Source organism: Grammomys surdaster, unplaced genomic scaffold, assembly GCF_004785775.1.
Source record: "Grammomys surdaster isolate TR1022 unplaced genomic scaffold, NIH_TR_1.0 126051, whole genome shotgun sequence".
Lineage (NCBI taxonomy): Eukaryota > Metazoa > Chordata > Mammalia > Rodentia > Muridae > Grammomys > Grammomys surdaster.
Window position 1 is genome coordinate 1,087,945 of NW_021620862.1, and position 24,852 is coordinate 1,112,796.

The 24,852-nt window shown below is 39.4% G+C and overlaps 1 protein-coding gene across 6 annotated transcripts in view; it reads right to left on the reverse strand.

The window, feature by feature from the left end:
* Rgs7 (regulator of G protein signaling 7) overlaps positions 1–24,852 on the reverse strand; it is a 397,879-nt gene that overhangs the window by 178,629 nt on the left and 194,398 nt on the right. For all 6 annotated transcript variants that reach the window (XM_028755245.1, XM_028755241.1, XM_028755243.1 and 3 more), the window contains one exon: positions 11,338–11,434. In XM_028755245.1, coding sequence (XP_028611078.1) covers positions 11,338–11,434 — 97 coding nt within the window. The remainder of the gene's footprint in view (positions 1–11,337; positions 11,435–24,852) is intronic.

Sequence of the window (24,852 nt, forward strand, 5' to 3'; positions counted from 1 at the left end):
GAGAGAGAGAGAGAGAGAGAGAGAGAGAGAGAGAGAGAGAGAGAGAGAATGTTTTCAGGGTTGGCACCAGACAACCAATTGGTGTGCTCTCCCCAGGGAAAGCTTCTCCTTAATAGGCAGTATTATAGACGTTTATGGTCTCAAGTGGCTGTTCCTTAGGCATGGACAAATGCAAGTTTAATGGAAACTGAGAACTTCAATTCACTTCCTGCTCATAGTGAAAACAGAGTTACTTCCAAGTCAACCCACAGAAGGCAATGGAAGTCTTCCAACAGTGAAGCCTGTTGTCTGGTTCTACAGAGTAAGAGAGTTTTAGAATGCCAAGGGCATGAACCATTAACAGAACACTAGCTCAGCAAACATGTTTCTTCTAAGCCTAATTTAATCTAAAGGGAATAAGATGACAATAGTCAATGTGTCTATCGGTATTATCAGAGGTTTTGTCAAGTCTTGATTTTAAGCTTCTACTTCATGAGCATATCAATAATGTCTTCTTATGCTCTTACAGTACACAGATACTGGTGTATTTGAAGAAAAAAGAAAGTATTTAGTCTATGTCATTAGGATGTCTTTATTCTTCTGTGTTCCTGTGGGCCCCTGTTACAGAGGGTTTCCAACGAAGGTCTCTGGCCCGGCTGGGTGTGGGGGTCCAGGCCAAGGGGATGGAGTGAGAACAGGGAGGGGGAATCGCCTGCCTCTGCCTGAGTCTCCGCTGCTGCCACCCAGTTGCTCCCAGGTGCTGCACCTGTCTCTCTGCGCTGAGCCAGTCTAGGCTGGGCCGGTGAGAAGCTGGCTAGCTAGCAAGGAGTGTAGGGTCCTGAAGGTGCTTCGGGAGAGCAGAGCTCTTCCCAAGTGCTACAGCTCTTGTGACAGAAACTCTTGGACAACGGGATGATTCTCGCACACATTTACTTGTCCCAAATAGGGCTCTTGTATCCGATTTTGGGGTGGGTTAGGATCTGGCAGCAGATAACCCCTATTGGCTTGGTCTGAGGGCTTGAAGCTACCTCATCTACATGTGGGAGACCCAGAGGCACTGTTCCCATGTGACGTGACTGATGGCCATAGACCTTACTGTGGGAGGGGCTGTGGAGAGCTGAAGCTAAGTGAAAGGAACCAGAGGCCCAGAAGCAAAGCTGAACACCTACCATCCCATTAGGGTCCGGGGTTCAACCAGGTGTCCAGCTGCCTCTCACAGTCTACCACCCAACATGTTCTTTGGCTAAGTGAACTCAGCCAAGCAACACTATCCACCAGAACAGGGGAACCCAGAGAAACTACATTTTCTCCTGTCCCTATTCTACTGAGGTACATCTTCTCAATTTCTGACAAACTATAGCACCAAGACAGAACCTCATGTATTTCTAACTTATAGATATCTATGATCATAAGTCTCCAGTGTTGCAGACCTATGTATCTTATATTTTGCCAAACATTGCTCCTGATTGTTCCAGGAAAGACTAACGTCAAACATTATTTTTCCCCATCATTTTCATAAAGAAAGTATGTCTGAGTTCATTGACATCATGACGTGTTAGCTCTAATAGTGTAAACACGGGTGTAACTGTTGATAGTCCCCTCTCTTAATTCACCTGCCTTATCTCCCATCTCATTCCTGCCACTGTGCAGTCCTATGTAAACTCCTCAAGTCATTTATACATTTTAAAACTTTCTTTGGATCATGCCTCTATAATCTCTGCTCCAATTATTAGCCACAAACTGATATTATCTATTCCTCTTTTCAAGAGAAACCTCTTTTAAACATCAATAATATCATTTCCCTGATTTAAACAGAGCTGAGAGTTTATTTCAGCAGAGGGCAATTGCTTAGCATGCTCAAGATGTTGTACTTAATCAGGGGGAAAGGAGTCTGGGCCTTCTTAGCTTAGAGGATGGCTCAGACCCACGGGTATATAGACAGTACTGATTGGACTTAGTGGGATATGTGTATAATGTGTGTGTGTGTGTGTGTGTCTGTGTGTGTGTGTGTGTGTGTGTGTCTGTGTGTGTGTGTCTGTGTCTCTCTCTCTCTCTCTCTCTCTCTCTCTCTCTGTGTGTGTGTGTGTGTGTGTGTGTGTGTGTGTGTTTAGATACAAAGTTGGGAGATTTCTTGGGAGTGGAGAGAACCAGGAGGAAATGGAGCAAGGGAGTAGAGAATAAATGATTGAAATACATTGCATACATGTAAAAAAATTCTCAAGGAATAAATTTAAAAATATATTAAAACATTAATTTCTTCTTATTCTTAAGAAAAAAATTCTTTCTCAAAATTTTAGCTCCTGCCTTCTGCCTTCTCCCCTTAAATTCATGAAGTCCATATACTCTGCAAACACACCATCTTTTCACAAAGGTAATAACCTTTGTGATGTATGTACTTACAGGCATCTGTCCTGACAGAGAGGCTTCCCTTCCATCTAGATGAGTCTGATACATACTTTTCAGAAACTCTATGCTAACTTTCACCTTTACCAACCAGTGTCTTTGACCCTAGAAGCCATGGCAGGACTCTATAAGCTTCTACCACAGGATTGTAGAAAGTCTCTGTGTCTGTCTCTGTATCTGTCTCTGTGTCTGTCTCTGTCTCTCCCTCCCTCCCTCCCTCCCTCCCTCTCTCTCTCTCTTTCTCTCCCTCTCTCCCCCCCTCCCTCCCTCCCTCCCTCCCTTCCTCCTTATATTCTCAATAGAATGTGATAATCTCACAGTCAGAGATCATGTCTTCTTTCTCCAAGCCAGAAAAAGCACTTCTAATGCCATAGACACTCAAGTCATGGGTGATTTATGAGTATCAGGGAAAATTCTACAATCCTGAGGCTTAGCCAGCTCCAAATACCATTGTTTAAAACCAAAAAATTGTTGCTTATATTTCAGTTTATGTGATACATAGTGTGAAAAATGGCTTTAGAGAATTTCTGTTCACTCAAATATCATTGAACAAGATTAAACTGGTTTTTACAAGTTCTGTTACAAAGCTAAATAATTTGCATATGTTGACAAAGCTACACAAATATGAAAGTGTAACCACTTTCTATATCAGCATGAAAGCAAATATACCCACTATGACTGACAATAATGGTTCAGCCAGCTAACAGATAGCTAATGACCACCTTCTACTCTGGATGCTGACTTTGATGTTGGGATGACAAGAGTAAGCATATGGAGTCTCCCTGTGGTTTACATGATTGTCAAGGAGAAAGGAATTAGCAGCTGCTACCATGGATACATTCATAATTACTAGATGGAATAAAGAACTCTGAGGGAAAGGAGCATGGTATTAGGAGAAGATGCAAGAAAGAGAACCAGATATGAAGAGATGATGTCTGATCAGAGCAAATGGGGGAAGGGTAGGAACTGTTTCAAACAGAAAAGCATGGTGGCAGGAAATATCCATGCCAGGGTAGAGGGAGATGAAGACAGAGTTAGACAGTGATTTCTACAGTTGGAACCTAAGCATCACTATAAGATGAAGTCCAAGAGTTCAATAATAACATGTTGTTGTTCAAGGATGAAGGGAAGCATAATACACTGCCCCCCCCCCAAAACCACTTGAGAGCACTTACAAATTTAGCTAAACACAACTGAGAATCAGAAGATGGAGGCAGGACTCACTGCCTCCACCCGTTGTACTTAAGACAAAGTATATCTACCCCAGAAGAAGGACACATCCTGGTGCCAGTAAGAAAAGCATGTGCTTTGAGCTAAGATGAAGCATAGGTATCAAATGAGCCTGCATAAACAAAACTGATTAAAATAACCTCATTGTCTACGCACACACACACACACACACACACACACACAAAACCTACCTCCCAATATGCTCCCCTTTGATATTCTTACAATTCTCTAATCTCAAAGTCCCTACCTTATTCTCACTACTTCTCCACAGTTTATCATTGTGTTAAAAATTCTATGTAAATCTCCAAGTTTAACCATTCATTAAGAGTTTGTATTTCTTTGCCACAAATCCCGCCATGCTGTAAACAGACACCAGCTACATTCATGAACCTGTTCCCTATTATCCTGTTTTTCTTTATCTTCATTGGCAGATCTTACAGATTAGAAAACAAAGCTTTCATCTTGTTGAGGATTTGGCTTTATCATAAAATGAATGAGGGACTATAAATGTCCAGGTTTGAGATTGGAAAATATCAGAGTAGCCATCCTGTGGAGAAAGGAAAGATGGCATGTAAGATAGACCTTTATTCTGAGGAAAGAACATATTACAGACTAGAATAATACTAGAATAAATGGAGATGAGACAAAGTATGTCATGGCTTCTCTAAACAAGCATTGACAACACCTGGTGGCAGAGTAGATGGGAGAAGATTACGCTATAGAAAAAGTCAGAGGTGTGATGACATTGTTCATGTAATAATCTTTATAATGACAGGAAATGAGAAGAAGCTAAGATACAGTGATGAATGCCACTTTGTATATGTTGAATTTGAGGCTTCTTTGAGATATTCAAGTAGAAATAGTGGAGACTAGGTTTTAAAAAAGTATTAATTACATAGATGTATTAGCACACAAATTATAATTAAAGCCATGCACATGAGTGGCATTGAGAAAAGAAGTAGTGGGAGAATCCCGTCACTATGACAGAGTTTCATTTATTCTCTAATAAATTCTCTGTGATAGTCTGCACAAAGACAATCAGCCTGGGGAATTGTGTCTGCATTAGCCGTCTCTAAGCCACCTTTTTCCCCCCACCTCTGATTCTCTGAATTGCACATTTATAATATAGAAAAGAGAACATTAAGAAATCTCCAAACTTTAGAGAAACTAGAGAGGTTTAGTCAAGGTCATGGTGAACCACAGAAGAAACCAAGTCCAGGGCCCTCTTATAAGCACTCCAAAGGATTTCCATCTGGAGGGCCTGAAAATTGAATGATGAATGGAAACATCTATAGTACCCAGAGACCTACAAGTAATAATATGTCTTTATTGTACTGAAACAGCATATGCTTTGTACAGAGGAAAACTCAAGGCAGAGGTCAGAACAGTGATGGTTATCAAAATAGTCTCCACTGTAGATTAAACATTACCATGCGGTAAAAGTGAGCCAACTGGTTGAACTTCCTGACCCTCCAAATCATTCTCTATGAAACAAACAATAATTACTTTGAATATTATAAAAATAAAGAAACATATTTAAAGTTTCTAACTACATAGCAATTTCATAAATTACTAATTAATATTTATACCAAAGTTAACAGAAAAATAAATTTATCGGTAAAAACAAAACAAAGAAATTCTTATCTAGGCATGATGTGGCATACCTGCAAACCCAGCAAGGAAGAAGACTATAAATATGAGGCCAACACAGGCATTCAGTGAATGACACTGAGTCTCATGTAACCAAGCAGAATAGACTTCACAAGCTTTCTCAAATCTGTAGACACATTAGAACACTAAGACAGCAAATATTCCTCTCATTTGGGATTTAAGGACCATTGTGTATTATAAGCTTATTAGTTCCTTAGCATCCAAAGCATCCATGGTTATATAAACCAAAAATGTACATTCAAATAATACTTAATCTTTACATATTATCTGAGAAGAAAGCACAAAAGTATACCATTTCAGTGCCTTGTTAAGCAACAAAGTGCCTACACTGTCAATTTTTATTCTTTCAAATAGTATGTAGCCAAGACAAAATAGCATGGTTGTAAAATATTAGTACAACAAACAAACACTTTTAAAATGTGAAATCATTTATTTCCTCTAGTATTCATAAACATTTCTGCTGTATTTGAGATGTGGGTCTCTATTGTGCTTACATTCAGACTCTAATATAAAGCATTTTTGACAGATAGGAGGGCCATGGATTGCCTCGCTGAATATTTCAGCTTTCAGAAGAATAAACTCCCTAAGTTACAGGATATTAATTCTAGGAAAGTGGTTTCCATGCAAACTATGACTTATGAAGCTTATTTAAAGAAAACGCTCCATGAAAGCTACAGGCATGACATTAACTTTACAGTTATCTTTTTGAATTTGCAGATGCCATGGTACAAAAAGTGAGTGAATATTTTTATAAACTTTGCTTTGTAATATTTGATTTTTAATTTTTCATTTTATATTGTGATGGACTATTTATATCCAGATACAGGTCACCTACTTGAACTGGGAGGATGTGAGGCAAAAATCCCTCCTGGACACCCGAAGACATTTTTTAGGTACTGTGTCAGAGTTCACATTTCAGGTGTCTCCTAAGCATTCTACTACATTCACATCCAGTGCTTATTCATATCAAATTAAGACAATAAAAGACAGACAGGCTGAGGAGATGCTTGGTGAGTAAAAGGCTTGCAACAGAAGCATGAGGATCTAAATGTGGGTCCCTAGTTTTCATAAAACACATCCATGATAATGGCAGGCTTGATCCTAGGTGCTTACCAGTCAGCCAACCCAGCTGGAACTTGGAGCACCAGGTTCAGGACGAGAATTTACCTTAAAATATAACATCAATAAACAATTGAAGAAGAAACACATACATCAGTACACAACTATGTACACCACAGACTAAAATAATCACTCATATCTAAGGCTATCGTAGAATTAGAGACAATTCCCATAATAGCTATACTTTCATACTTAAGGACATGTAAGCCAGGATTTTTGTCAAATCAAACTGGATAGTACAAGCCTTTGGGTAATTATTTTTCCCACAGATGACATTTTAAATTTTATTGTCTTTTTTCAACCAGCACATAAAGTAATAAGCATCATTGGACTAATGACTTTTTAAACTTCTATTGAAAGAACACACTTTGGTCTGTGATATAACCTGGACATTTAGAGAGATGTATTTCTCTATTGCAATTAAAATATTATTCTCAGTCTTAACAAATCAGAATGCCTACAGTATATTTGGAATCCTGCATACCTACAGGTGCTTCATTCTAACTAATTTGTGGTAGCCACATTCCAGATAAGCGTTTGCTCCAGACAGAGCAGGCAATCCCTCTTCTATTAAAAAATACTTTTTATTATTTTACTTATTACTATCATTCTACAACCAAAGAATGTTGTATCTATTCTATAAAGATTGTTCCTGTATCTAATTAGAATTCTAGTATGTGAAAAGCTGAAAAGAGAAAAAAAGCAGTGCACATCTACAAAGATAGATGACTGGTGGTGGAAGTTTAGATGAAATGAGGAAGAAAGGCACTCACAGAAAGTGTAAGTCTGTGACCCCAAGGACTAGGGCAAGAGCTGCAAAGCTTCCAGGAACCAGGAAGGCCCTATCTCCTCTTCTCTGCTTTTCTCTCCTTATGTGTTTTACTGTTTTCAATGTGTTGATAGGCTTTCTCTCCTCTCTGCACATGGATATTAGTCTATCTCTAGGGCAACATCTCCTTATACCCGAATTGAATGATGCAATCATGTGCTGGCTGGCTATCTATCTATCTATCTGCCCTCCCCCACCCCCGAATACTTCCACATTGTCATTTTAAGAAGCTCATCAGAATCCTAGGAACTTGATACACCAGGCTATGCTTGGTACCCATATCTGCCATACTTATCATGGTAATTGAGCTATGTTTACAGTTGAAAAATCAGTAAGGAACAAAAAAAATGTTGTAAGTGGATCTATCCAACGACAGTTCCTAAGATGACTAGCATGGAAGATCTGTCCAAAGCTTTAGTCTGATACCAGAGGAGATGTTTATCTGGAGAAAAAAAGGACACAATTGGTAGACAAACACAAATTAACATATATGACGTGCTTAGAGTCATAATAGAATACATTCTGGATATGGATCCAGGTGGTGCAGGGAGAGGTGTCAAGTTCCCTGTTTTCAATTAACTGTTCTCATTTTAGGTTATTGCTGGCATACCATGGCTACTATTGACTTGGAAGACACTTTTTTTTTTTTTAGATTAAACACAGGGTCTCATATGTGTTAGGTGGATGACCATACCTCCAGGACCCTCTTTACTTCTGAAGCATGGGTTCTGCTTTATGAAACTGGTCAGTAGCCACCCTCATTCATAGCTGGTGACATCCATGACCCTGTGAATTACTGAGATCCTTAGATTAGGGGCAGTAAGTACAATGAGTTACATTACTTTCCCTACTCCTCATTCATCCCTCACATGAAACAAATAAACAAAAAGCTATTGGATGACCTACACTGTCGAAATTAATGTCAGGCTGAAAAAAAATAAGAAGAAAAGAAAAAAAATGTGATCAAAAATAATTAAAAGTTTTGTGTAAGCAAACTGGAGAGTGCCCAACATCTGAGTAAAGCATTTGTTGCTTGAGCCCTGACCATACCTGTAAACAAGCTTCTTAATCCTCATTGTTAAAATTGAAATACTGATTCACTGGTCCCCAACGGTCCTGGATATTACATTTCTATTCATTTTTCAGGTAATGTTAAACCATCTATGGAAGACATTTCCAGCTTGGTGCCCCACATCTGGGTAAAGATCTCATCTCATGTTCACGACCATTAAGAAGATGAGCAGCTAAGTTGAAAAGTTGAGTGAATGGTATCAAGACTCTTTGTCATTTACAGAATAGTAGCTGATGCGCACAGCCTCCTGTCCCTGATAATCTTAGGCCCTAACCTTTCAACCCATCACAGGCCTTCACTAGAGTTGTTTTTAGTAATACTGAGGTTGGTGAAGTCAACACCTGTCTTCCTTCATCGGTGAGACTAATGTGAAAAAAAAAAAGGCTCAGGAGGAGAAATGAGAATCACAGAGGGGATGGCAGCAATAGACAGTAGGAGTAGGGCAGCAATGTGGCAAAGAGATTGACAATGAGATGGACCACGGTGAAGATCTAGGGGAAGGAAATATCAAAAATCACTGAAAAAAATAATAAAGTAGAGATGACTTGAGGCTGCTATAAACGGAAATTATTGGTAGAGAGAAGTAAACAACTTCTAGACATATCAATTTTATTTCAAAGTAACTAAACTCTGAGGCCAGAACTCGTTAAAATTTCTAAGGAACACAGTGTCAATTTAACACGAAGACCTCTGTTCTTTGTTTAACTGCTATTGCTATTGTTTTATATCAGCAAATACTACAACAGGGTACATTCCCAAGCTCTACATCCAAGCCCACTTTTCCATTAACACAGCCCTGCTGTCAGTGAAGATGTCTTCCAATAACTTGTTAGGGAGGAATTCTTAAATCTGAAGGACTTATTCAATAATTTCAGAACCCAGTAAAATGGATAAATTTTATGACCAAAGAATGTGAAACTAAGACACAGGCCAACACAAAATTTCTTCTGGGGACTTTCTATATTCCAAGTGCAGTGTCCTCTTGCTATCTTCTCCATCTTCTGTTAATCAAACTTAAAAATATTATTGCAAGGTTAGAAAGGCAAGGATGTAGGACTACTGTGAGTTGAGCAAGATTAGTTTACAAGATAATGACCGTAGAATTTTCTAGAGAAGTTCACATTTCTAAAGGCATCCATTACTGGTTTATTTTTATATGAGATTGGGCAAGAAAGGGAGGAAGAGTGGGTGGGTTAAAGAATGTAGAAGGGGGAGAGAATAAGGGAGAGGAAACAGCTTAGGGTAGTTTTTGTACACGAGCTCTCTGAACTGACTATTGAAAAGATACATTTTAATAAATAGAATGTTCTGATGCAGACTGATGGGATAGTGGCAATGGCATCAAGTTCCAGGTATAGAAAGGAAGGACAAGACACTGGATTGATGTAGACAAGAAAAGAAAGGAGGGAGTACCTTGCGTTACTAGGGACATGTCACTCGATGGGAGCTCTAAACTCGACTGAGGCCCTTCTTTTCTTTCTGAGACCTAATACTAGAGCCTGCTTGGGTGCCCCTCCAGTGTTTAGTCCTGCTCTTGTCCAATATTCAGACTTCCTGATCACAGCCTTCCCTCAACCCTGCTTCAGGAGGAAGCATGCTCAGCTTTTTCATAGTGTTCTGCCATGCATCCTCACACTCATGCCTAAATCTCTGTGTCTCAAATTACCTCATGGTAACTCATGGTTCATCATGGCTCCATCTCAGGCTTTGGTAAATGTGGCTTCAACTTCTTCTTTCCTAACCAGGCTGAGTCATGTCCATTACTACTCAGGCCCCACAACAGGGTTTGCCACAGGCTTGTGGAGTCAGCACACACATTTTTAGCACATTTTTAGCTGGTTACTGTCCATTCTTTCTCTTTGGTTTTACACCATTTCAAATGATACTCAGTCTCCTGTTTCTGAAAAAGAAATCTGTACTTCTCCCTTATGGTCACAAAAATAAAGACAAAAACAATCTGTGTCCTCTTTTATCCTACATGCCCAGTTACAAACTTCTCTTACATTTCCTTGTTCTACCATTCCTAGATGTTAGAGACTTAGTCTACAGGTGTTTCCTAAAAGAACCATGCCTATGCATCATAGCATGCATTTCTTTTTTAGTATGTGCATGGATGTATGCATGTGCATACAGATTCATGAGAGTGTGCTTGTGTAGTCCCCATGTTACCCGCAGGAGCCTTTTATCACTGTTCTCCAACTTTTACAGAGTCCATTACTGAACTTGACACTCATTATTAGGCCAGACTGGCTGGACAATGAAGTTCAAGAGTATTTCTATCTCTATTTCATCCCTCCCTCACCAAGGCAGATGTTCCATGCACACCCTATCATGCCCATTTTTTGACATGGGTTACATGGAGTCAAAATTGATTCCTGAGTCATATATGATAGGCCCGTCACAGACACAGCCATCTCTTCAAACCCCTCATCATAGCATTATATGCAAAACATTTAAAGCTCTTTGTCACACCTCTTTGTCAGAATTTGAATCCTATGGTTAGCTTTTAGAGACTCTCTTTATGGCCATAACCATTCCTGCATGGTTGCCTGCTTGCTCTCTGTGTTATTTTCCAGTTCTTGGGCATAGTTGATGTGGCTTTGTCCTCCAGGCGATATGACCCTTCCAGATTTTACCAATTCTGAGCAGTCTGTGCTTCTAGACCTCTTCCCTGACTTCTCCTAGAGCGTCTCTCAGTGTTTCAACCTCTACATCTAGTGTCCATGGTATAGTACATATCATTAATTATTTTCACATTGTTCTTTTCTCTTATTTCATATATGTTCATTCTGTCTAAGTAAGTCAATGCTGGGCTAGGACTCTTGGACTCAGGACTCTAGGACTCTTGGACGCTAGGACTCATGCCATGTCTTCCACTCATTTCCATGGGCTTACCACCATGATGAATGTGCGATGGAATCTTATATCTTGCTGTTTAACAACACTCTAGAGGTATAAAAACAAGTTATGTGACACATGTGGAAGAAAACACGGCAAATGTAGACGAAAACATAGCTGTCAGATGCCCACTTACCGGAGAAGACACTGGGGATCTTGGAAAGGAAGCTTTTGACGGTACGGATGGGAATTCCGTTTTTCTCATCTTGCATACGTGCTATGACATCTTCCATCTAAATGAGAAAATAAAGAAAACCTTTAGAAAGTTGGTTGCACTTTTTGAGAAAATTGCTATTTTATATAAGTTTTGAACACTGATTTTGTGTAATGAAGAATAATTCTATATTATTGCCTCTATAGAATTTGTTACATTAATATTTTTTAAGTGCGGCTAACAAGAGGTGGAAAAAAGTAGCAAGTGGTGAGACAGGCCAGCTGAGATGAATTGAATTATTGATAAGTATTTTGTGCTTTTGCTGCCTTTGACCAAGTTACATACACTTATGCTTAAGAAACTGTAATAAACAGTGTTTGGGTCAGAAAGTACTGTTGACAAAATCATGGGATCTCAGCTGAACTCAGTCCAAAAAATAGTGAAGCCTGAAATACCCTGTGTGGAGCTCCCTTTAAAATGGGAACTTCTACAGATTTACATTTGCATTCAACCTGGGATGAAAACCAGAACAGACTGGAACAGACTGGTTTCTTTTCTTGCCAGTGTGAGAAGAACACAGACAGAGAAGTGGGGAGGGGGAGGGAGAGGAAGAGGTAGAGGGAGGGGAAGGGAGAGGAAGAGGAAGAGATAGAGGGAGGGGAAGGGAGAGAGGAAGGAAGAGGGGAGAGGGAGAGGAAGAGATAGAGGGAGGGGAAGGGAGAGAGGAAGGAAGAGGGGAGAGGGAGAGGGAGGGGGAAGGGGAGAGGGAGGGGGAGAGGGAGAGGGAGAGGAAGAGAAGGAAGAAAGGGAAGGTGAGAGGGAGAAGAGGGAGAGGGAGAGACCTTCTAACAGAGACTCTGCCCACTTGGCAGATTGCACTGTGATCTCTTTCTTTCATCTTGTTAGAACACCTTCCCTTGTGTGTTAAAATATTTTCCTAATTCTCAAAGTCTCCTCATCACCAAGTCTAAGGTAGAATGATTCTACAGGAACCATTCAAATTAAAGCTTCTGATTCCCTTCTGTGCTTCGCACCTCTGACTTAAATCCACACAAGAATCCTCAAGCTGCAGTGTGGTACTTAGAGCTCAGTGGCTCATTTACCCGTTCTGTAGTCAGCATTCTGTAGTCAGCCAGTGGTCGTCAGCTCTGGACCACACTCACCATCAGGAGCTGGGATATGAAAACCTAGAGGAGAGCATTCCTGCCCTAAAAATGTGGCACAGCCAGTAGCAAACCCAAGGGTGAAATTGAATAAAGCTTGCAGTTTTGTTAGCTTTGTACCAGGATCAATTTCCTCTCTCAATGATTACGCCATGCTTATGTAAGATGCTAACAGTAAGGGAAGCTGAGGAATGGCCCAAGGGAAATCTCTGTGTTATTTTCCCCATCTTTTCTGCAAGTCTAAAATGATTTCAAATTAAAAAGATTTTTAAAAAACAAAAATCACACTCTCTACTTTATATCAATGAGTCACCTAATTCCCACCACACAGTTTCAGAGTGATTTTAAACTAAAAAAAAAAAAAAAATCTAATTTGCTTTTATGAATGTCATCAGATTTCTTAATATGCAAAATACCTGGGTGGGAAGAAGGGTTTTCATGTAAGACAAGTCTGGATTTGGCTCTTAACTGTTATAATTACTGTACTTTGAGCAAGTTAAATAATTTCACTAAGACTCACACTACTCTTTCATAAAATAGTGAGAACAGTGTTTAGACTCAATTCTTTGCAATGATATGGGGGCCTCATGTCAGGACTGGCGTGGAGTAAAATATTTGAAAGTTAAAGGATACAACATACATGATCCCTGGCTAACAGACTTGGAAATAAACATTGGTCTTGAACTATTTTATATACCTGAGACTTAGGAATGTCTCTTCTTCATGTTCGGGTATCTTGACATATGCAGTCATCATTTACCGAGACTTACTGTCTGCTCATGTCCCAGCACTAACTCCAGGAAAGCCAGGTTCATGGGCACATCAGCTAGTCAGATATGACTACAGAATGAGAAGCAATCCCCCAGCGTCTATCTTCCTCTTGTGGCTAGAAATCCATACACAGGCCTGCCTGCTCCAGGGAGGCAGCCTCAAATGAGTTATCAAGCGTGCTCAGAGAAGTGAGCTTCAGGGTGGACACATGGGTGCACAAATAAGTGGCATTAAGGTTATTCTTTCATCCTTGTCTATCCCTCTTTTCTTCAATTGATGAGCTCAACTCAAGTAGAAGTGGAAAAAATTTTGATTATCAGGTCTCCAAAACCCCTAACAGTAATCAAGTACTCCACTTCAGTAATGAAGATATTTAAGTATAGAAACATGAAATAGATATTCTATGTGACTCTTTAGTTGCTGTTTGCCCTTGATTCACCTGACAGAATGTTCAGAAATGAAGAATAAGCTGCTTCGCCTGCCTCATATCAGCCTTTAAGCCCCTGTATTATCTGCTTAAAGGCTTAAACCGGGCCCATTAGACAGCCACAGCCCCGTCTGCCTCCTCTGTGGTCACCCAGGAGCATGTGGCATTGATGAATGCCAGTACATAGCAATGAGTAGGGGCACTTTTTCTATAAAGTCACCTCTGTGCTGAGGGGCACTCTGAAGCAAGGCTAGGAGGATGAAAATTTAAAGAGAATTGTTCTTACATCTCACCATCATTGATTTTTTTTCCTGAGCCACCGTATCTTTCTAATATTTTTCTGATATTGGATCTTGCTATGTAGCCCAATTTGAGGGTTCTATCTCCTGAATGTACAAATCTAACCATAATTTTTAATGGAAAAGTTTTAACTATAATATGAAAACAGAATTTTTGCTCTAAACTGAGAATACAAATATGGCAAGGTGTTTAGCTGATTCAATGTTTGTTTTGATAAGATTTATCCATAAACATCACTATAGGCTACATGGACATAAATGAACAAAGAAATAAAAAGCAACAAAACCTCGAAATCAAACACAAAGAAAAAGACAACAACCTGGTTCCTAAGCCCTAATGTGAGTTACAAAAACCACCTTTTAGGACCTATCTTCCAACTTGTATCTTGGGAGGTATTAATTTTCCATCACTCTTTAGCATAAGGTTAATTATTTGCCTTAGGAACATTAGAAACAGCAGGTGGGAAAGAAAAAGAATGCTAAACCAGGCAAACCAGTTAATTGAAAAAAGCAGATAGGAGGAGAAAGAAAAGATTGTCAAATTAATTCCAACAAGGATTAAAAGTCTCTGGGACTATTTAGTTTAATACCAAAGTAGAAAAACATCCACATACCTTGAGTTCCATGAGAAGAGTTACGACATATATGCATCTTGTTTGTATGTAGTATGTGCATGTGTGTGCATATATATCCATAAATACACACACATACACATATGCACACATACACACATACACACACACACACACACACACAGAGTGTTGCTGCTATCTTTAAGAGTTGGATTCTAGTACTTGCCAGACACGTTCAAAGCCACAGACTCTCATGTCCCTCTGATAAAATGACATTATCTTTGTACTTATCCTTGGCCATCACTTTGGATATTTTATACCATCTTCAGATTACTGATATGATAACACCTAGCACAATATGAGTGCTGTGTGTAGTTACTCTATTCTACTTCAGGGGAATGAAACCAAAGAAAGAATATTGTAGATGATGTTTGTGTTAGTTCCCCAAAGATACAGAATTTGATTAGAAAAAATGTCAGAAAGGATATTTGTATATCTACTCAAGAATCATGTAAAATTGAAAATATATGCTTAGAAGATATGTGGCAGCACCTATTTCTGATAAGATGAAAGTACTGCCCTCAGGGTTTTTTCCCATGAATTTCCCTCTTGAACTTCTTTAGAATAAAAAGGAGGAATCCAATAGCTCACAATTGGCAAAGTAAACCCTTTCTACTACATGAACTAACACACCAGTCAGGCTAAGCAGTCCCAGCCCACGCTCTAAGGGGCTATCAACAGAAAAGCACATTATAAAGACCCACCTTTAAAGAGCTTCAAAGGATTGAAGAGCGACCCCAGACAGGTTCCCACATGATGGGAAACCTTCCTAGCGCTCCAGTGTTCTCAACAACCAAGGGAACTCAATTAAATTAACCATGTAGTTGCATTTACCAGAAAGGTTTGTACAATAACATTAGCATTGACTTCATTAACCCTAATCACTCTCTGCGACACCTTGGCTGCCAAAACAACACCAAAGTAAAGCTGAAACACATTGTAGTGCCCTAGTTCTGAGAGAGAAATGAATTCATCAAAATTCCAAAAGATTTCCAACCTTGTATTGTAACCCACCATTAAGTACAGACACTTGGAGACTTAATGAGAGCTTCGCTGAATACCTTAAATGGGTCTTTCTCATGTGCACATATTTTCAGTTTATCATTTGCAATGTCATTTTAAGTGCTAGCTGTGGAAATGGAAGAAATGACTGCTAAAGGACTTCTTAGATTCCTTAGGCAATTAGGTTGAGGCAGGTGTGCTGAAATTTAAATCAGGCTGTGTAATTCTTTTTCTTTCATAAAGCTTTTCATGGGAAAAAAATGACGTATGCTCCCGAGGTGAGCAGCACTGAGCAGAGAGAGCAGAGCCAGCTTCTAATGAGAGTTAAATAATAATGCGATTAAAATTTGCAACACAAACTGGTTTTGCTGCAATAACTCAATTAAGACCATAATTGATGATTTTCCTCCATGCTACAGCTCATTTCATGTATAGAGGCTGCTGCTTCCTCATTCATAACAACTGTGAGTATAAGCCAGTGGGAGCTACTTACGTAAATCTGGGCTAGATCATTCACTGGACATTTTTTTTTCCAAAACAGTAGCTAATTTTAAAGACTAAAGATTTTACCTTTTATAATTTTCTAAAGAAATTGTTTTTAGTGTGTGTCATTTTAATTTCTTTCCAAAACAAAAATATTTCTCTCAACTATCTCAAGGATATATTGTAACAAATGGGTAAATTTTAAGCAATGTTCATTATATTTGTTGAGATTGCCTGGGTTATAACCAAGAAAGTACCAATTTAGCATTTAGAATTTTTTAAATCTATTAGTTAATTAATTTGTGTAGTACTAAGCTTGTTTTAGGACTTTGCTCTTGTCAGAAAGTACTCTGCGAGTCCTCTCCCTTTTTAATGTTTTTTTTTTTTTTAACTCGGAGATAGGGTCTCGCTCTTACCCATGCTGGTCTTGAACTTGTAATCCTCTAGCCTCAACCTCTCAAGGTGGAATTACAACCCTGTGCTAGAGGACCCAACCAAAACTCCAATTTAAATTGACATGAACAAGGAAAGATGTGATTTGGTTTTGTTTAATACGGGGATGATGGTTTATGTTCACAGGTGTGGGTACATAAGGACACGGGGACACACATATATGTGTATGGGTGTGGAAGCTAGAGATCACTCTTAGGTGTTACTCATTGTGAGACATTTACTATATTTTGGAGAACAAGTCTATCAGTAGACCTTGGGTTTGCTAATTTTTCTAGGCTGGTATAAGCATTTTACATGCTGAACTGTGTCCTGAGACCAGAACAAGACAATAAAAGAGAGTTATAGAACTGAAAGGCAACATGAAAGGCACCCTGGGAGACAGAAGCCTGAGGGGAGATGCTTGATAATGAGAATCAAAAATAAAACAATAACAATTGAAACACAGAAGTGCTTTGGCCAAAAGGTAAAACCTCTCAAGAAGCTTCTAGCTCTGAAACCAGAAGAAGAATGAGGTAAGCCAGGCGCTCCCTGGTCAATTACTCGAAAACTTTGTCCACGGTACATGCACCATAGTTTTCAGAATTGTCTTGCTCCTGTGAGGTGTCATTTTTGTAGCCTCCAAGTGTGAGTTCAAGTAGGATATCATTGGGAAAATACTAGGAAACATTTATGGTAGACAGGGCTAAGCCAACGAAGTCAGAGGGTTGAGGACCTAGAGAGAACAGTGAGTAAGACTGAAAACCGAAGTGCTTGGGTCTGAGACTCTCTCTGTCTTCCAGGTGCAAATGAATCAGTCTCCTGGATGAACTGGTGGATTTCAAATCTCTCTGAAATGTGCCCTTGGTGACCTAAGGCCACACCTCTCTTTCTGCTGCGAAAGCTGAGAGGAGGTCCTGCTGTTTCCTACACCAGCTCTAAGAGACTGAGGCAAAGCAGAATCATGGTGCTGCAGTTATACAGCACTAAGCCAGCACCATGGCCATGCGACTTTCCAGGACATCAAGGAAGAGAGATGAAGAGAGCACACAGACCTCTAACCAGGCCAATCAGAGGGTAGCTTGGCTGTGAAAACCCCACAGTTTTCACCTTTCTAAGAAGATTGAGTTTGAAATGATGGGTCAGGTTCTGGTTAGTTTCTCTTTCCTACCTTCTTCAGCCCTTTTCCTGCCTGTAACACGGAGGTCTCCCCTCCCTTTCTTAACTTACCCTGATTTACAGAATTTGGTGATGCCTGATTTCAGAATCACAAGAGTTTTTAAACTACCAAATGTCTTCAAATTTGTTTTAACATTGGCTTTTAATGCCACCAGGCCCTCTCGAATAGCTTGCTCAAACACGTCTCTTAAATGGCTTCCTTGCCCAGTTTGTACACATGCTGATCTGTTGACAAAACAAGACTGATAGTTCATCATCCATTTAAAACTTTCAGAGAGGTGCTGGAGAGACAGCTCAGTGGTATAAGGTTTGTGCCCCAGCAGAGGACCAGAATACAGTTCCCAGGACTCACAACCACCTGTAACTCCAGCTCCAGAGAATCTAGCACCTTCCTCTGTCATCCAAGGGCACCTGCACTTACTCATGTGCACTATGAACATACTGACACATGGAGAGACACATAATTAAAAATAAATAAGCAAACTTTCATTGCAGTTGTTAGGAAGATACCTCATTCAGTCAATTGTGACTTTGATGTGCAAATATAAGAAGCTGAGTTCTGGCTAGGGAGACCTGCAATCCCAGTACTTGGGAAACAGAAACAGGAAGATCCTTGGAGTGACTGGCTAGCAAGCCTAACATAATAAACAAGTCTCAATGATGTGAGTAACATGTCGCAAAAAAAGGAATGTGTCAGCTAGCGAGGAATGACAGCTAAAATTAAACTCTAGCATGCACATGCATATACAAACATGTGCATCTATCCCTGCACAGACATGAACGTGAGAATACACCCCCCACACACACACATACTCACACACAAAACCTTTCCAAGAACAGACAATCTCATGGACTGTGAATGTATGTGGCTGTACAGATTTCTCCTTAGTGTAATCCAAAATTGTCATACTGTTCTTTCATGTTTCTACATCAACCTGTATATACCTCGTGCTGTGTACACTTGCCAACGGCTCTCTGCAGGGCCCCTCGTCTTCCCATCTGTGCCTGTAGAAAACCAATTATCCTCCCCGGTTCCCATCAAATATTAATGTCTTACTAAGTCTTGCCTGTTCCTTTCTCTCACAGCAATGCTGTCCTCTTTTCCTGTAACCCCCATACATATGTGCCACACCGTTTATGTTCAATGCCTGCATGATCTGTGTCTCCTTTGCTCTCTGAGGCAAAGAACGCAATTATGGAAGACATCTCGTTTTTACTTTATAAGCTTCTATCCTGTTTACATGTCTTATTTGTTTTCTTGTACTTGTGTGCTTGTTTCTGTCTTTGTGGTTTGTCTTGTGCTATCTTATGAGGTAGGCTTGGTATTTTGCTTGGCCATTTGTTTGCTTATTTCAGAGGCCCATGTCTCACAGCTTGGCTTTGAAAATGTAATCCCCTTGTCTCCACCTCTCAAGTGCTGGGATTATAGGCATACACCACAAATCCTAGGGTTTTTTTTTTTTTTGCCTTATTTTAACATGAATATACAAAATGTCACCTGTATAATTAGGAATATTTCCTTTTTCATTATTAAACAATTCCCATTTTAATAGTATTAAAATGATAAACTTAATCCTGTTATTCAAACACCTGTTGTCAGATATTTTAAAGTTAAATGTCATTACTTACTTTTTCCACTTTTGGTAAACATTCTGGGCAGTTGCCAGGACCTCTCATAACCTGACCGATGAATAGAAATAATATTTAAAAAATTTTTTTTAAATTTCACATGTGAGAAAAGCATGTCTTGAATGTATCTCTTGCCTTTAGAGATTAAACATTTGAGAGATCTTGCAACTACCAGATTAATAATATGCTTGAAGCCATTTAAAATTATGTACCCTATTTCCCTATTGTGTACTCAATCCATTTCCCTACTGTGTGCCTAGCTTAAGTACAGCCTGCCTTTAAAAAGACAATGTAACCAATCTTATTATGTCTTGAATTTCTCCTCCAATCAATTTTATAACCTAACTAAGGATATAGCTTTCATCTCAAATTATATATAACCCCATGCCCCTCCCTGATGCAGAATGTGTGTGTGTGTGTGTGTGTGTGTGTGTGTGTGTGTGTGTGTTGAAGCAATCATTTGCTGAAAATACCCGGTAGTTTAAAAGCAACCTGAAATAAAACCAATGTTGGGAGAAACATGTAGAAATAAAGGTTGACAATATCTGTGTGAGTTCTGAGAACAGTTCTGGGTCAGTGGGTCAGTAATGTAATTTCTTCATTTGTAGCCTATCATAAAAATTATTAAGACAATAGGTTCCCCATTTCTTTCCAAGCACCATGTTTTCTGTGATGTTCAATAACCATGGAGCAAAGCCCTTTGCTAGGAACAGAGAACACTAAGAGACAGAAGACATAGGACAGAAGTTGAGAATTAAAATCTGGGCTACCTTTTGGTTTAAACTACTCCAAAAGGAAAGCCTTTTTGTTCTTTAACACACCATGGACTCACCAAGATAGTGGAATAAATAATTTGCAATCTCCCTTTTTATTGCCTGTATCTCTTCTAACCTTAGGAAAGAAAGTCAATCATCTTATCAAGTCAAATTTCTCTGGGAGTGGGGAGCGAGATTCCTGAAACTTGCAGGTCTCTCTTATGAAATTTTTTATAGATGCCAATGGCTCATTTCTGAGGAGCATTCTGCTTTCTCTTCCTATTTTAGCATCTGGGATTAATTTTGAACTCATCCAGCCAACAGTGTTTAGCAAATATAGACTAGCCATTCTCTAAAGATAATACTATCGATAAATATTTAGAAAACAGCCATTGAATCAGCTGAAAGGAAGTGTAGAGCGTGGTAGAAATGACTAATAAAAGATCTCAAGGGTTCCTGGTTCAATATGCCATTTAGAACATCCTCAGGAAAGGTGGGAAGAGTCACAGTGCCCACCCCCACAGAGAAGAGTGGGTGTGTGCACTTTAGGATATTGGGATTGGTTTTATGATTCAGTTCTTTAAATCCCAGCTTTTCCTTGCAGCCATTCATGAATTTGCTACTCATAAATGTTAGCAAATATTGCTGAGGATATTTATGATCCCCTGTTCCATGAGCAATCCACTCTGAATACAAATTATCATTAACTGTGTATCTGGTCAAATATTTATGAAAATTGGGTTCATTTCTGACTATTGGACAGAAAAAAAAATTACTTCTTGATGCCTGTGGAATAAGTATTCTCCCTCTCTCCAATCCTTCACTTCTGTGAGACAGCAGCATGCTTGCTCACTTCTGGTTCAGTCCCACACTGAAACCCATGGCAGAGGAATACCATATCCCATGTAGTAAAGGGCCTCTGTTATCCCCATAATGAAATGAGGACAAATTTGTAGTCGGTGGTTAAAAACAAAGTTGTGTCATCTGTGTTTTATGACCTAACTCTACCTTTTTGAAGCTCTGAGTTGCTCCTGATATTCCAGAAACAATCACTCAATCAATCAATCAATGTGGAAACCAGTTTCTGGGGGCTTATATGGCTTGGGATTCAATCTCTAGAGGAGGATGGGAGGGAGAGAGCAAGAGTGAAAGAGACAGAGAGAAAAAGAGCATTCAGTTGTCCTGAAACTTTGTCCCCAAGTCCCTTTCTCATCAGCTAAGATATCCCTTCAGAAGGTGATTTGGCATTGTTTCATGGGTACAGAAGCTTTCAAGAAACATTGCATTTTTTAAAAAAAGTATTCCACTATAAACTTAAGGACTTCCTTGTATCTTTCTTTAAAAAAAAGTCAGTGTAACCTGAGAAATACTTCTGAGCTCTTAGAAAAGGGGTTTCTCTAGCTTGTCATATGTACTCTATGTAGTATATGTCACATGTAGTCTATGTTATCAATGTGAGACAAAGACACAGTCAGTGGTCAAGCAGCACACTTCTGTCCCTAAACAAATAACTGAAAAATCAAGCTTCAAGGAGGGACATGTGCTGTGTCAGTTTCAAAAGCTCAGTCTGTGCTTGCTTAGTGCCACGCCCTGGAGCAGCACATCACAGGAGAAGAGTGTGGAGTTGAAGGCTTCCCTTATGATAGCAAGAAGCAGAGAGAATGGCTACTGGGCATGGTGGCAAACATTTCCAATCCTAGCACTTGAGAGACAGAAAAAAGGGCTGATACCCACCTGTCTACACAGGGAACCCTTGTCTAAAGAGAACAAAGAACAAAGAATTAAGCAGTAAACTATAAGAAAGGGAGATCAATTTTTACTTAGTAACTTGCTTGTATGATGCTTTGATTATAAAATGTGGCTGAAAGACATGCCTGAAATAATATTTAATATATAGGTGCCTGTATCATCACTGCTTCCATATAGTTAAGCAGTGACCAGCCTGCTTAATTCTCCAATTCTCATTTTTGTTGCAATCACTATTAATATTGTGATTTTTATCATGGTGCTGGAGACAAGATGCAAGGCCTTGGACCTTTGGATATGCTAGATAAGTCCCTTCTATTGATGCAACATCCCTAGACCATGATTTTGTTGAATGAGATCTTGCTGTGTGGCTTAGACTGCTGTGACCTTTGATCTGTTCTCCGTCTCCCGAGCCCTTGGATTATAGATAAGCACTACACTAGCAGCTGAATTTCATTTAAAAAAGACAAAGAGAAGGAGGGCATTATAACCTGAAGGGAAAGCAGTGGCACTTAGAAAGGACAAAATATAAATATACCCATGAAGAAGGCCCATTCTGTTGTACATACTGACAAATATTGTCATGAGCCACTTAAGATCATATTGGTTAATGACTGACTGTATGGCAATGGTCTCCTGTCACCAGCTAATGACATAGCCCTTATTACACCAGATTCCCTATGAGGTCATGGGGATACAGCACAGTACATTCATGTGCCCAGCTCAGGTTTGTGTTGACATTGGTGTGAACAAAATAAGCGAGCTTCCAACTCTATAAAGTACATAACAAAGTTATATTCCACGGAGTATTTGATAACTTCAATTAATGGTTACTATACTGTACCTTTATTGTTAAAGTGGAATACAGGAGGGCTTAAAGGGAGGAAAAAGACAAATGAAGTGATACAATTATATTACAATCTCAAAAAACAATTGTGAAAAAGTACATCCCCTATACTACATTAATACGTGTTTATTGCAAAGTCATATGGCATTATGTGCCTCAAACATCTCACGTATTGTCTCTTAATACCTTGGTACCCTGCCTTATAATTACATCATTTCTGTTTTGCTATGTACACAATTATCTTTATTTAACTGCATACATTTTCTGTGTCCTGGAAAGAGCAGCAACAGGCACTACCTGTATGTAGCTGAGTTGTGTGGAGGACTGTACTTGGTTTCTCACACAATGAAATGGCCCAAGTGGTTTCTGCCATTCAGTGATACGAGGCTACCTGCATTCGACAATTTGATAATTTGTCTTAGGTGTCATGCTTTGCCAATGTTTGAAATGGGTTTCTGTTGATGAGGAGTCTTGTTTTTTTTCCTCTGGGCAATACTTCTGGTTTACTTATTTTATATATTGATTTTGAAATTTCCAATTCCTAAAATTCTTGAGAGATCAGCAAGTAAAGCCTGGACAAGAAAAGGAGCTTTTCCACTTTAATGACTGTCCAATAGGTCCTGCCAATTCAAGTTGCTACAGAGTTGAAGTGGATCTTATTTTTCAGAAGCATCTGGACAGCAGTATTGATCGTTCCAGCCTCTTGAAAACTACAGCCTTGATCCTTGTGTGGTCCTGCCCAGTCAAGGTGCTATTGAGTTAAAGTGGATCTTACTTTGTCAGAAGCACCTAGACAGCAGTATTGATTGTTCCAGCTCACTGAACAGAAGCCTTGAAAGCAGAGGAAATTTCAGTCAACTTTTCTGATTCAGTTCTTTTAATAGCTAGAAAGATAGAAAGGGGTTTTGGAAAAACCTTTCTTCTCGCTGATCCATCTGTAAAAGAAAGCTCTTTGCTCAATACTCACCTGCAACTATGCATTTGGCTCCACTCTCAGGAGACAAATTAGGAATGGATCTTTATATTAAACCCATCATGAAGTTTGACCAAACTTAACAGGCAAACACACAGCTTTTGATCCAATAACCAGCTCCTTTATGGTCTCAAATTTTATCTCCATGAGTGCCAAAGAGATCAAGAGTCCCTGGTGCCTGCTTCATGATATTCTCAGTGAGTCACAAGATACTGAAGTGTTCTTGAGCAGCCTCATGGGTAGAATGTGGACATCAGGAAGTCATGGCAGAGATGTTAGATTATTTAGGTTGTTTCCCTTTTTTTATATGAGACTCACAAATTGTCTGAAATGTCCTCCAAGGTGTCAACAATTCCTGTATCTTCAACAAGTCAAGTATAGCTTTTGATGCTCTATAACAGGGTAGCTTTTGTCTTCAAGAATGCACTTTTAAATTTGCATTTGCTCTTTTAACACCTTGGTACCCTAGTGGATCAAAGCTGAAGTAAAAGGGAACATATGCTGCTTTCTCACATTCTAGAACCTGAAACTAATGCCAACTTGTCATTTACTAAGTAGCTTTAGGAGAGTAATTGAACTTTTTTTTGGGGGGGGGATGTCTTCCTTCTTTACACACAGAGGATTCTGCTTCCCTGATAGAGTATGGTGCTAAATAGCCATGCCCCTGCCCCACCACACCCCTGGGATAGATGCTGAAAGGACACCATTTTCAAAAGTTCACTACACAAACTTACACTTTTTCTATGATACATCTTAGATCTCTATGTGTTTATACAATACCTTCTGTCATATTCATTAGAAACTTCTCAATAATAAATATTTGTTTTATCATTCCTATGTTCTGAAACGTCTAAGAAATATGATAAAAGACTAAGTGCACAAAATCAAGGAAAGGACTACAAGACACTGACTCACAACATGTACAGCTACAACACCTCAACCTAGAAGTCACACTATAAGATCTATTAAAAAGGAGACCAGAGGGTCAAGATCTGCTCAGTGATTTCTGGCTTCCCTGAGTTCTACTCCTGTTTTAAACTAATGAACTACTAGAGATGCTTCCCTATACCAACACTCACCATTCATAAGGGCAGACCACGCTTGAAGCTTCTAATTTAATCTCCCTTTAAGTCCCTTCCTCCATCCCTCTGTCCCTCCATCC